At 41.5% G+C, this 13,312-nt stretch overlaps 1 protein-coding gene across 5 annotated transcripts in view; it reads left to right on the forward strand.

The window, feature by feature from the left end:
• Positions 1-13,312, forward strand: part of UNC13B (unc-13 homolog B) — a 293,983-nt gene that overhangs the window by 244,021 nt on the left and 36,650 nt on the right. For all 5 annotated transcript variants that reach the window (XM_058302037.1, XM_058302038.1, XM_058302039.1 and 2 more), the window contains 2 exons: positions 11,482-11,528; positions 12,795-12,873. In XM_058302037.1, coding sequence (XP_058158020.1) covers positions 11,482-11,528; positions 12,795-12,873 — 126 coding nt within the window. The remainder of the gene's footprint in view (positions 1-11,481; positions 11,529-12,794; positions 12,874-13,312) is intronic.

The following is a 13,312-nucleotide window of genomic DNA, read 5'->3' on the forward strand; positions in this document are numbered from 1 at the left end:
TTCCTTAGCAACTGATAGGGCATCCTCACCTCATGGACTACTGTGGGAATTTCCTTTTCTCTGGCCTGTCTTCTTCCTAGTATGGACTTGCCGACACCAAACCTTATTTCTGGCTGGAGCTATCTGGGGGCTGATTATAGTGCCTGCCCCTGCCCTCCACAGGCCATATTTCCTTTCTTCCTTAGGCTGTTCGCCTAAGAAATGGAGAATAGAAAGGTTATTTACTACCCACCCACCCCCAAAATAGGAAGAAAGAAAATTGGGATTATGAAGTTCTAAGCAGTATGAGCTCTGTGGCTTTAAAGTTATTTCTCCCAATCAAATTAAATATCCAAAAAGCATATGCTGTATTACAGTTTTAAATATAAATTGGGTTTTCCTCTTATGTTTATAACCTGATTGTTCTTCCTAATGCAAAATTAAAATTGTGAAGCATATTGTTGTATTGGCAAAGGTGTGAGGGAGCAGGTACTCATACATTGCTGGTGGGATGGGAGTATAAATCGATACAACCTCTAAGGAAGGCTATTGGTAAAATTTATCAAAATTATAAATACATATGCTTTGAGTCCTCAACTCCACTTCCAGGAATGTATATTGCAGATAATATTTTCACATGTGGAAATGACATGCGCAAGGCTATTTTTGAAGCATTGTTTTTAATTGCGAAGATTGGAAACAACCTAAATGTTTGTTAAGAAAGACTGGTTAGTAGAGCAGCTCAAGCAGTTGAGCACCTGCTTCCCATATGCAAGGTCCCAAGTTCAATCCCCAGTGCCTCCAAAAAAAAAGACGGGTTAAACAAATTATTGGTCCATCCAAAAAATGGAATGTGATACCATGTAGCTATAAAAAGGAATGCAGTAGCTCTTTATGTTTATGTTCTGAAATGGAAAGATATCTAATACATATTGACATGAAAAAGCAAGATGCAGAACAGTATGTTAAGGTGCTATCATTTGTGTAAAAGGGGAAGGGAAAGAATACACATAAACACATGCTCATAACTGTCTGCTTATATATGTACAACATATCTCATAAAAGATAAATAAGAAACGGATACATGGTTGCCCATGGGGAAATGTATTAGGTGTCTTGAAGAGAGGGATTGGAAGAGCGATTTTTCATGGTATATCCTTTTGTCTTAGTTTGACAAAGGGCTGCTGATGCAATGTACCAGAAATGCGTTGGATTTTATAATAGGAATTTTTTTAGGGTCAAAGCTTACAGTTCCAAGGTCATGAAATGTTCACATCAAGGCACCATTAGAATTGCTTTCTCACCAGAGTCATCTACTGGTGATCCTGGTGTCCTGCCTTTTGGTGAAGATGGTGGCAGATCTCTGCCAAGGTCCTTTCTTTCCCCTCCAGAATCCATCTCCTGGAGCTCAGTTATAGACAACCAGGCATTGGACTTGGCTCTTTCTGGGCCTCCTCTCTCAGTTTCAGCTGCTCTGCTTGCTTCCTGAGTTCAGCTGTGAGCTATCAGGCATAATGGCTGGTTTCTCAACCTTGAGGTGCTCTGCAGACCCAGCCTCCTGGGGGGCCTCCTGCTTAAACTTTGGCTACTACCATCTGTCAAGTCCTCTCACATGTCAGTAACGGCAGAGCTACCTTTTCCTATGTCTCTCTCTCTGTGTCTCCGTTTAGTTAAGACCAAGCAAGAGCGCAGAGACTCAACCTGAGTCATGCCTCACTGACGTAATCCAACCTAAAGGGTCTCATACCACAGGAATGGATTAGTTCAGAAACAATCTTTTTCTTTTGGGGATTCATAAAAGAACTTCAAACTGTCATACCTTTTATACTTTCTAGAAATTGAATCATTAATATAATATCTTAAATTTAAAAAGTAAAAATTATCCTTTCAAATATCCTTAGAGCTGCTCCTTACTGCTTATTAAAAAAAGTCTAAATTCCTTCACTTGGCATTTAGGATCACTGCAGTTGGTTTCTAGTTTACATTTCCCAGCCTATCTCCCATTGTCCCACTATGCTGTAGCCAAAGGGAAACTTTGCTGTCTCACAAATTCACTGAGTTATTATCTGTTACAATACGTGCACATAAAAATGCTTCCTTCTAACCCAATGTGCTGTCTTCACCATCTCAGCCTAGAAAAATCTCGCTCATTCTTCAATATATAACCACATCATCAATCATCACTTCCTCTAGGAAACCTTCTATAAGCCCTCAGCAGTAAGGGATTTCTTCCTACCCTGAACTCTGTAGCCCTTTGTTCTACCCCTTGGGCATTTAAAAATTACACTTTACATCAGTGACAGAAACAAGTATTTATATAACTCTTCTGTGAAAGCAGTACTTCCTTATAAACTCCTTCCTAAACATTGGTAGGAATTGATGAGATGTTAGCACGGACGCCAAAAGTAAGAATGTCTGACTCTTGATCTTGCAAAGTTCTCCTTCTGGGCTGATGTACTGCTAGGCAATGCTTGAACTTGCCTGTGATAAGCAGGTAGTGGCAGTGGCAGTGATAATGAGGAGGAGGTTTTATGAATAATCAGCAAGAAAGTAAGCCATAATTTTGAGTCCTAGCCGATACCCAGTCTGGTTGAGAGCTGCAGAGGTAGCAGTGGAGTGGGTACTGGGCACTGCTGAGCCCAGGCCTGATTCCAACATCATTCCACAGAGTAGAATGTAGACAAAGGTAAGCACACAGGCCAGCCTTTCACCAACACACTTTTTTTTATACAGTCAACAAGAGCAGTCACCCTAAACTGATAAAATGATTCATTATAACAGTAACTGCTACCAGAATGCAGCATTTGAGAAATCAGCTCCCTTCATTTGCTCTGGTTGGAATCTTTTAGGGTTAAGCTTACCAGTTGTTTGAATTCTTATTTTTCATCCATGTTTTCTTTTGTATGTTTTAGGCGTTGTTTTAAGTATTCTTGTGTACATTATATAAAAGTCAATTTATCCATTTCTACTACTCCACCAGAATAGCTTTTGTCAAGGCCGTCAGATGACCACCATAATGCCAAATCTAATGGTCCATTTTCAGTTCTCCTTTTAATCAGTCAGCAACTTGACACAACTGATCACTTTATTTTTATTCTAACAGCTTTACTCAGTTATATGAATTACCATAAAATTCACTCTTAAAAACCTTTAAAATTTTTGTCTACAATTCAGTGATTTTTAGTGTATCATAGAGTTATGCAGCCATCTCCACTATCTAATTCCTGAACATTTTCCTCATCCCATAAAAAAACTCCTTGCCCATTAGCAGTTACTCTCCAGTCCACACTTCACCATAGTTCCTTGCAACCACAAATCTGCTTTCTATTTCTATGGATTTGCTTGTTCTGAACATAGCATTTAAATGGATTCATACAATATGTGGCCTTTTGTGTCTGACTTCTTTCACTTAGCATAGTGTTTTCAAGGTTCATCCATGTTGTAGCATGTATCAGTAGTTCATTTCTTTTTGTAATTAAATAATATCCTATTGTACGGATATAGCATATTTTGTTCCTCATTCAAAAGTTGTGTACATTTGGGTTGTTTCAACTGTTTGGCTATTATAAATAATGTTGCTGTGAACATTCATGCACAGGTTCTTTTGTGTGGAAATACGTTCTTCAGACCTCTTGGGTACATACCTAAAAGTGAAATTGCTGAGTCATATGGTAACTCTATGCTTAACCTTTTGAGGAATTGCCAGACTGTTTTCCAAAGTGGTTGCACCATTTTGCTTTCCCAGTAGCAGTGTATTAGGATTCCAGTTTCTCTACATTCTCACTAACACTTGTTATTATCTATCTTTTTAAATATTGCTGTTCCAAGGGGTATGAAGTAATATCTGATTATGGTTTGAATTTGCAATTCCCTGTGACTAGTGATGGTGAGCATCTTTTCATGTGCTTATTAGCCATTTATATATCTTTTTTTTGAGAAGCATCTAATTAAATCTTTTGCCCATTTTTAAATTGGGTTGTCTTTTGTTGTTGAGTTGTAACAATTCTTTATATATTCTAGTTATAAGTCCCTTACTAGATATGATTTTTGATTATTCTTTCCCATTCTCTGTAGTTTTTTCTTTCCTTTTATTTTTTAAGATTTATTTTATTTATTTATCTTCCCCTTCCCACCTCCCCCCACCCCCCCCAACCCTCCACCCCCCATTGTCTGCCCTCTTGTGTCCATTCACTGTGTGTTCTTCTGTGGCATTCTCGGCAACACCAGAAATCTGTGTCTCTTTTTGTTTTGTCATCTTGCTGCATCAGCTCTCTGTGTGTGCGGCACCACTCCTGGGTGGACCATGCTTTTTTCGTATGGGGCAGCTCTCCTTGCTGGGCACACTCCTTGCATGTGGGGCTCTCCTACATGGGGGACACCACTGCGTGGCATGGCACTCCTTGTGCACTGTAGCACTGCATGTGGGCCAGCTCACCACACGGGCCAGGAAGCCCTGGGTTTGAACTCTGGACCTCCTATGTCGTAGGCAGATGCTCTATCAGTTGAGCCAAATCCTAAAGGAGAGCCGCCCACACGAAAAAAGTGCCTCCTGCCCAGGAGTGGCACCACACACATGGAGAACTGATGCAGCAAGATGACGTAACAAAAAGAGACAATGGATTCCCAGTGCTTCTGACAAGAATGCAAGTGGACAAAGAAGAACACACAGCGAATGGACACAGAGAGCAGACAAAGGGAGTGGTGAAGGAAGAGAAATAAATAAAAAATAAATCTTAAAAAAGAAAAATCATTCTAAAGCCCCTGCCAAATCTACTTTTCCCATAGTCTTCCTTAGCACTAAATAGCAACTGTATTCTTGGAGCTGTTCAGGCCCAAATCTGTAGAGTTATTCTTGAGTCCTCCTTTTCTTCTCAATCACATCCAATCCACTAGTAAATTTTGCCTGCTCTACCTTTTAAAAAGGTCCCTGTTCTTACCACTTTTTTCTGTCTCCACTGATATCATTCTTCTCCAAACCACCATTTTCTCTTTTCTAGTTTATTGTGGTAGTCTCCTAACTGATATCCCTATTTCTACCCTTGTCCCTCTATAGTCTGTTCTCCCCACAGCAGCCAGAGTAATCATTATAGAACATGAATCAAAGCAGATCACTTCTTTGCTCAAAACTTTCCAATGATTTTTGTTCTCACTCATAATAAAATCCAAAATCCTTACATTGCCTGTGAAGCCCTATTTGAACCGGCACTCAATTGTGAATTTGCTGTTCATCCTTACCAATTGTGCTCTCACCTTGCTTTATACTTTACCTGTAATACTTTCCCTTAGAACTCTAAATAGCTTCTCTGCTCATTTCCTTCAGGTCTCCAATCAGATTTCACCTTATCAATGAGCCCTTCCTTGACAACCTTTTATAAAATTATAATAGTAACTCCAGCACCATCACCAGGGGGCAGTATCTTTCCCCCTTACCTGAATTTTTCACCACAGCCTCTATTACTCCTGGCACGGTATATAATATATTTCTTTTCAGAGAGCAAACTTTGGAATCAGAATACCTGCTTTGAATTTTGGCTTTGCCACTTGTGACCTCTCTGATTTTCAGTTTAATCAATGCAAACTGGAGACAAAATACCACATAGAGTTGTGAGAAATAAACAAGCCTACTCAAATAAAATGCGCGACTCATAAGTCATCAGTTTTAGCTATCATCATCATCATCATTATCATCATCATCATTCTTTGTCTGCTCCTTCCACTGGATTAGAAACCTCTCAAGATAAGGGACTTTGTTTCATTCACTGCTGCATCACCAACATCAAGACAGTATCTACTGTGCAATAGGTTCTCATTAAGCAGTTATTCAATAAGTGAATCTTAAAATAAGTTGTTCTTGTCCGCTTTTTACAGATAAAGAAATATAGGCTCAAAAAGTTGAGTCCTTCAAGTCTTGACTCCAAATACAGTGGAGGTGAAATTATTTTATTTGGCATTTTGGAGTGTGTAGTGGTAAGGAGATATGCCACTTCTTCATAAATGGACTATCTTTTAAGTATGAGATCATTCTTGGAGATCAGGAATTTTCTTGCAACACAGGTATTCTATAGACATATATCACTTAAACTGAAAACTAAATCTGAGTGGGAAAATCCTATAGCATCCAGGAAGTTAGGAAGCATGTAAGTTTGATTCTTAACAAGAAAAATATATTTTATGTTTGTCTGGTGAGTGGGACAAACTAAATAGCTAGCACAGACGTTCCAGGGGGTCTGGAAAATGGTACATGCTACTGACTATGGGCAAGAGACACTTTCTTAGAAAAGCTGCTATTTTCTAAGTCCTGATAATTTGCAGGTTCTTTTTACTACATTCAAAAATATTTTACTGAGCATATATTGGGCACTCAACAAATGCTAGGAGATATGCTAAACCCTCATGCTGCAGAGGTGAATAATATATTTAATTCTTATTCTCAAGGAGTTCACAGTGTGCTAAAAGAGATGTTTATATAGACGATTACAATAGAACATCATAAATATTATCATAAAAACGTGCTTTGGGTACCATGGGCACATTGGAATGAGGCACCTAATTCTCCCTTTCAGGCGGAAAGCAAATAAATCTTCACAGGGGCATTAATATTTGAGCTTAAAGAATAAGCCTGAGCCCACCCACTAGACAAGAGAGATATAGGAGGGAGGTCTGCAGAATCTCAGAGATGAGATGAACAGTGAGTGTTCAATAAGACTTGAATACAGGGCACATGAGAAGGAGTAGAAAGAAGGTAAATTAGAATGGTAGGGAGAATACAAATATTGAAGCACTTTGTGTGCAGTAAGAAGAAATTTGGAATTTATACTGAAGGAGATGGGGAGCAATTGATGGGATTAAGCAAAGTAAACATGTGACCAGAATTTTGAAAATAGAAAATGTGGATGATGGGTTGGAGAAGAGCAAGTCTAATGGCAGAGAGATCATTTCGGAGTCTCTTGTTAAGTAGCCCAGATAAGAGATGACGAGAGTCTGAACTAGTGCAGTAGCAGTTTGAAATGGACATGCAGGAATGGATGCTGAGATACTTAGGAGGTAGAGTATATATAGTGTTTTCCTGGATAGGGAGAGATGGAGAGAGGGAGGAACCTCATGGTCTCAGGTATGGGCTATAGGAAGAAGGAAGAGTTTGGAGTAGGAAGATATGTTTACTGTTTTGACATGTTCAAATTGAACTAATCATAAGCCATCCATGTGAGATCCAATAGGCAGTTAATATGTGTTGGAGTAAAGGTTAGGTATAACTGCTTTGAGAAGTGGAAGAGGGAACTTACTAGCAAAATGGGAAAAGCTTGCTAAGTAACACTGAAAGTCCAGTTGAAGTAAAAAAATCTGCATATATTTGCTATGATTCTTGTCTGTATTGTGGTGCTAAGTACTGATAGGAAGTACTAAGTACTGATAGGAAGGATGAACAGCATTTTGGAGCACTAGGAGATTGCTTGGATGGGCATCAGGGAAGGCTTCCCAGAGCTGTGCTTTGGAGGAAGAATTGGATTTTACCCTGTGGAAAGGAGATGTGATGTGCTGCTTCAGGGACAAAATGAGTTCTGATTCTGATGGAACAGATTAAGTAAATAAACACATGGAATTTTGAGTATGTGACCTATCTGGGAAGTAATGCTATTGTTGGTAGTTAGAGTGTAAGAAGTATATATATGGGGTGAGGAAGGAAATGGGGAGGGGAATTTTGAGATTGGGGCCAGATCATGGAGAGCTTTGTCAACAGATTGGGTTTTACTCTTTAGGCATTGTGGGGAGTTTGGGGGAGAGGGGACAGAAGGACACAAAGTAACTTGCATGTGGCATATAGAGTATATTTAGATAGTGGAGGAGAAAAACATTTCTAGTTTGAGTCACAGGGTCAGGTAAAGTGTGCCTTGCATAATTTTGTTATTCAAAGGGACTGAGTGTTCTGGGGAGGTGGGAATAGATATAGAACAGAAGTGTCCCCATTCCAGGAAATATCTTTCTCATCTCACCCACCTTCCTGTAGATGCACTGTTTTGGAAGATTTTTAGTCCTGAGTTCATTGTTCTGTGAGAATAGGTGACCCATTGGGGTATCAGAAATAGCCTGAAAAATCAGAAACTTGTAAATTTGTTTCCTGGATTCTCTCTTCTATCTGTGATGTTATACCAGTGAGTCTCTAAAAGGAAGGGAAAAGAAAATGGACGGGAGCTGACTGACCCAGGTGGCTGAACTTTCCTTACAGGGGGAAACCTGTGGGTCTATCCATGTATGGCCAAGAAGGCAAGGTAGTCTCTGAGAATAGGATAGGAGTAATCTGTGGACTTTATTCTTCTTCCACTGTGGCTTGTTTGGGTCCTTCTGGAAGTGTTGGTTTTCTTTGGAGTTTCATCCTGGGTTTGACAGATAATCAGGCCTGTGATTACAGTTAGTGTCTTATTGTCCAGGTCATGGTGACTTCTGTTAGGTCAGCAGCCATTTGATATCACAGGGCATATAGTACTTCAGCATTCTGGTCCTGGCCTTAACTGGGGCCTGAGAAAACCAGACAGGGCTTGCTGGACAAACTCATGGCCAAGCCCACACTGAAATCAGGAAAAGGCTCAGCCATCAGGCCTTTGGATTTTGAGGACTTATGGCCGATTCAGGGTGAGTTCATGTGGTGTCTGAGGAAGGAGCTAACTTTGTGCTCAGCAGCTTAGCTAGCCTGTTGGAGTAGCCCTTAGTAACTGCTGTTTCTGTGGCCTTGGAGGCATAGATGATGGATGCAGGCTGCTTTGGAGAAGGGAAAAGAATGACTGGAATTCCCAGGTAGACTTTGTCCTTCATTTGGGTAGCCCCTGGGATGTTCTAAATTGAAATTCAGGGACCAGCAAATAGAGGAGATAATGATTTTAAGAGTCTGTCAGCTAGGCTCTGTGAACTGCCCTGTTGTTGAAAGGATCACTCCTTCCCCTCTGTTTCTCACCAGGTTTAGCCAGCATTTTCTTTGGTTCCTTACTATGAACTGAATCTACTAACCTCTCTGCCTTTTTTTCTGCTTTCTCTCCTTGCAGAAGGAAAGCGAGGACCCCTTCAGGTTGTGCCTCTGGCCCCTTTGGGCCCTTTTTGTTGTCTATTCTCCACCACTCCCTCCTAAGCATGGTGTGTGTGTGTGTGCGTGCGTGTGTGTATTTGTGCACATGTACGTACATGTTTGAACTGTGCCTCTGAGCTTTGGCTCGTGCAGACAGTATGTTTCTCCCAAAAGCAATTTGCATGCATGCTCCATGCTAGTGTGTACTTCCTGCAGACAACTCTAGAGCACAATGTGCAAATATGTGTGTGCCAGCATGGTGTGCATTCAATATAGCATGTGTGTGCTTACACTTGTACTCAGTTTGACTATTCTAGACATGTAATTGCCCTTCCCTGCTCCCCACTCTACAAAGTGTGTGTCCATTTTCTACCTGTTGCTGCAGACTCTGGCATATGCTGTAAACCCTCACTGAGCCCAGCATGTATGCATACTCTGTATTTGAGAAAAAAAGTTGGTACAATCATTTTGTGCCTCTTGCTTGGGGTCCTAAGTGTGAATGTGCTTTGTGGTTGTGGCTTCCTGGCCTCTCTTTGAGCACAAGCTTCTGTAGACCTGTTGCGTGGTTCCCCCATATGAATGCATACTATACTAATATTCTGTGCCTTTGAGCACTGGATCTTGAAGACAGTGAGGGCTTGCTTTGCCTATGTTTGATGGGCTCCAAGGGCTGTGAATTCTCCCCACATAGGTGTATGTGCATGTTCTATAGTTAAAAGTATAGGATCTATGCTTGTGTTTCCTTGAGGGTACTCATTATGTTTATGAATGTACTTCCTATAGATACTTTGTCTAGACCCTCTCTGGGTCCCCTTCAGTGCCCTGTGTGTACATGCTATGTGCTTGTGTGTGCAGGCTTCTGCAGACACAGGAAACCTGCTTAGCACAGTAAATGTGAATGATCTGAGCCTGTGAGCCCTGGTGCCCAAAGACTTTTTGTGACTTTGTTTCCTTAAGTCCAGTGGTTTCTGGCAAACATCGAATTCTGGGCAGGAAATGAGAATCTGCTCAGTGTAGTTGCTATTTCCTAAGGGAAGATAAGTTTGGTCTGATAGGATCTGAGGATTTAGAGATGAACTTCCCCACACAAACGACCTGAGGACAGTTATTCTCCCCCCCCCCCCCCCATTATTTCCTACCTACTGTTGTTTTTCTACTGTACCCATCATCTTTTTCTTCAACTACTTCTGGTGGCCTTTTGCGCCTGGCTCTCCCTTTACCAGTATCGTCCCACCCACAGAACCAGGGCAGTAGCCAGATGAGGGGAATGGGGTATGAAAGGCTGCTGTGGGAAGTAGCCTTGATTATAACACAGGCCACACAAGAAGGGTCTGAGAAGAGTTTTAAATCCAAAGTTCATCTCGAGCCTACTGCTGACCTAAGGCAATTCCATTCCCCATTAGCCCTGTCCTATCTCTCCATGTTCTTCCCTTTCTTGACTCATTCTAACCATAACTTCTCACACTTTTATCTCTCCCAAGCCATTACCCCCTTCCAAAGTTAAGCAGTTTGCTTCAGTCTTACTTGTTCTAAAGCTCATTTGCTCCAGGATAATTAGCTGGAGCCCAGGACTCAGGAGTCAGGGAAGCTGATGGAGATGTAGGGGAACGGAACAGGTAGGAAGCCCCTGACCTGCTAGCACTAGGCTCTGTTGTTCTGAAACGGCAGGTACCATTGGTTCTCTGGAGAGTCCCAGTAGGTCTGGAACTCTCCTCTCTGCATACTTTTGAAGGATTTGCTTATGTGTGTGTGTATAAACCTTTAAAAGTATTTTTTTAAATTGTTCCTTCCTTGAATTACCTGGGAGCCTCAATTTTCAACCATGTTACCAGAATGATAACCCACTGTCTAATCTGCCCTGCGTTCTCTTATTATATAGAGCTTATCAAATGCCTGAGAGGTATATGTGTACATGTCTGCTCAGCGTCAGTGAGTCAGGTGTTCAAAGAACCCAAGTTAAGTCAAATCACAGTATCAGATAGGAATCCAGAAAACCAGGCTTGAATCTGGGGGCAGCCAAAGGGACCTGGGAATATGCCTACAGGAAGACATGACTCTGTACAAAGTTGTCATTTTGCTTTAGTGAGGCCTGGAAGCCTAGATGGACCCTTACCCTAAGCTTGATTACTGCTGTATATACCCCTAGGTTTTGTGAGGGGCATAGGAACTCTGACAGCTTTCATACTCCCAGTGGACCTCAGGGAGGTTAGTCTTATGTCCTTTCTATTTTCTGGGGAGAAGGAAGACGAAGTACTGCTTATTTCAGCAGCCTGCTTCTTGCCCTGGCTGATAAGGGCATTGGTTTAGACATCAGACTGGCTATGATCACATGGTATATGTGACCAACACTGCTCTGAGTGTCCTACTTTATTGCTTACTGCCCAACCTATAGGCAGTATCCAGTATTTCCCAGGATCTAACTTTTTTTTTTAAATCTCTTTTCAAAGATTCCAGATGATGGTGACCCCTCTCTGCCGCAGTGGCTCCCTGAAGGGTAAGCGATTCCTTACGAAGCGTCTATGAATTTTGTATAGCCACTCTTGCTGCTTTTAGCCTTTCCCCTAAAAACAGAGGAGACAGCTCTATAAGCTGGATCCTGGGGAAGGAAGAGATTCCACTGTAGGTTGGTTGTTGGTTCCCTGGGTCCAGAGCAGAGAACTCTGCAGACTGAATCCTCAGAGGCAGAGAAAGCTTTGCACAGTGGTTCCCTGGGGGCAGGGGAGGGAACTTTGGGGCTCTCCTATCCTTGCCTCTGGAATTTCCAATCCATTGCAACGTAGTGGTGATAAACCCTTTAGGTAGAAGTATGAGGAAACTAGAAAAATATCTGCATTTGGGGGACCTTTTCTTTCTACTCCATTGTTGAGGACTAGCTGAGTAGATTACTCCCTCAGCAGTTATCACATACTTACTGCACTTTAGTCCAGGTATAAGCAGCACTTCAGAGATATGCATATCCTTTCTGTGCTTCTTGTCTAGAGTTTCAGACCCATGTGAGACATTTTAAACTGCTCAACTGCTGCCTGTAACTGTTAAGAGAAGAGGATTTAAGTGTTACCCCACCCCTCCCACACACTGCAGCCTGCTTTTTGCCCTTGCTGATCAGCACTTTGGCTTAGGCATCAGGCTGACTTTCCATCTCCCCTTGCTTTTCAAATACCTTCAGATATCAGAGTTCTCAATTGCTGCCTCCTCACTGGTGGCCAGGGAAAAAGACTGCTCAGACTGTAAAGTTATCTACTACATTTTTTTTTTAAGATTTATTTTTTATTTATTTCTCTCCCTTTCCCCGCCCCACCCCCCCAGTTGTCTGCTCTTCTGTGTCCATTTGCTGTGTAGAAGTGGTTGATAATGAGAAAGTTTATGTTGTAAGTTTGTTCCCATACTTTTCATAATTGAGACATGTGAAAAAAATTGAAACTATAAGCTTTATATCAATGTTAAACTTTCTGAACTTTTTTTTTAAGATTTATTTTTTATTTATTTCTCTCCCTTCCCCCCAAGTTGTCTGCTCTTCTGTGTCTGCTTGTATCACAGAAGATACAGCTCCACACGGGTCAAGGAGGCCCTGGGTTTGAACCCTGGACCTCCTGTGAGGTAGGCAGACACCCTATCCATTGGGCCAAGTCTGCTTCCCATTCTCAAAGGCTTTTGGTGGAGGTCAGTTCATGTACCTCTGGGGAGAGGGAGAACAAAGGAGAGTAAAACCAGTTGCTTAAAGCAGGATTTAAAGTTCTGACATATTTTCTTCTCTCCTCAGGCCAGCAGGAGGGCTCTATGGCATTGATAGCATGCCAGATCTACGTAGAAAGAAGCCGCTGCCACTTGTCAGTGATCTGGTGAGTGGGGATTGTTGTGCAGGCTTAGTCCTTGGGGTATTCCTGTCAGGACAGGAAGTGGTGCATTAGTGACTAGTATTAGTCTGATGATCATTCTGTTAAAGCCTTACTGAGACTTAGTGATGATCCTAATGGGACTTCATTCTATTTCATTCCTTGGTCAGAGCCCCAGTTCTTCATTAGCTCGGGTTTCTACCTTGAACATTTACAGCTTAAGTTCTCAAAGATTAAACAAGTTGCAGCAAATAGACACAGAGAACAGACAACTGGGGGAGGGGAGGGAATTAAATAAATAAATAAATCTTTAAAAAAAAAAGTTCTCAAAGATTTGTCTAAGTATCTGGTTCCTGTGTACCTCTACAGCCATTTTTAATGATCTGGAATGGAAACTGCTTTTGACCTCTAATTTAGATCATTGAACTTGGTTTGGCATGAGTAT

This window comes from Dasypus novemcinctus, chromosome 8, assembly GCF_030445035.2.
Source record: "Dasypus novemcinctus isolate mDasNov1 chromosome 8, mDasNov1.1.hap2, whole genome shotgun sequence".
Lineage (NCBI taxonomy): Eukaryota > Metazoa > Chordata > Mammalia > Cingulata > Dasypodidae > Dasypus > Dasypus novemcinctus.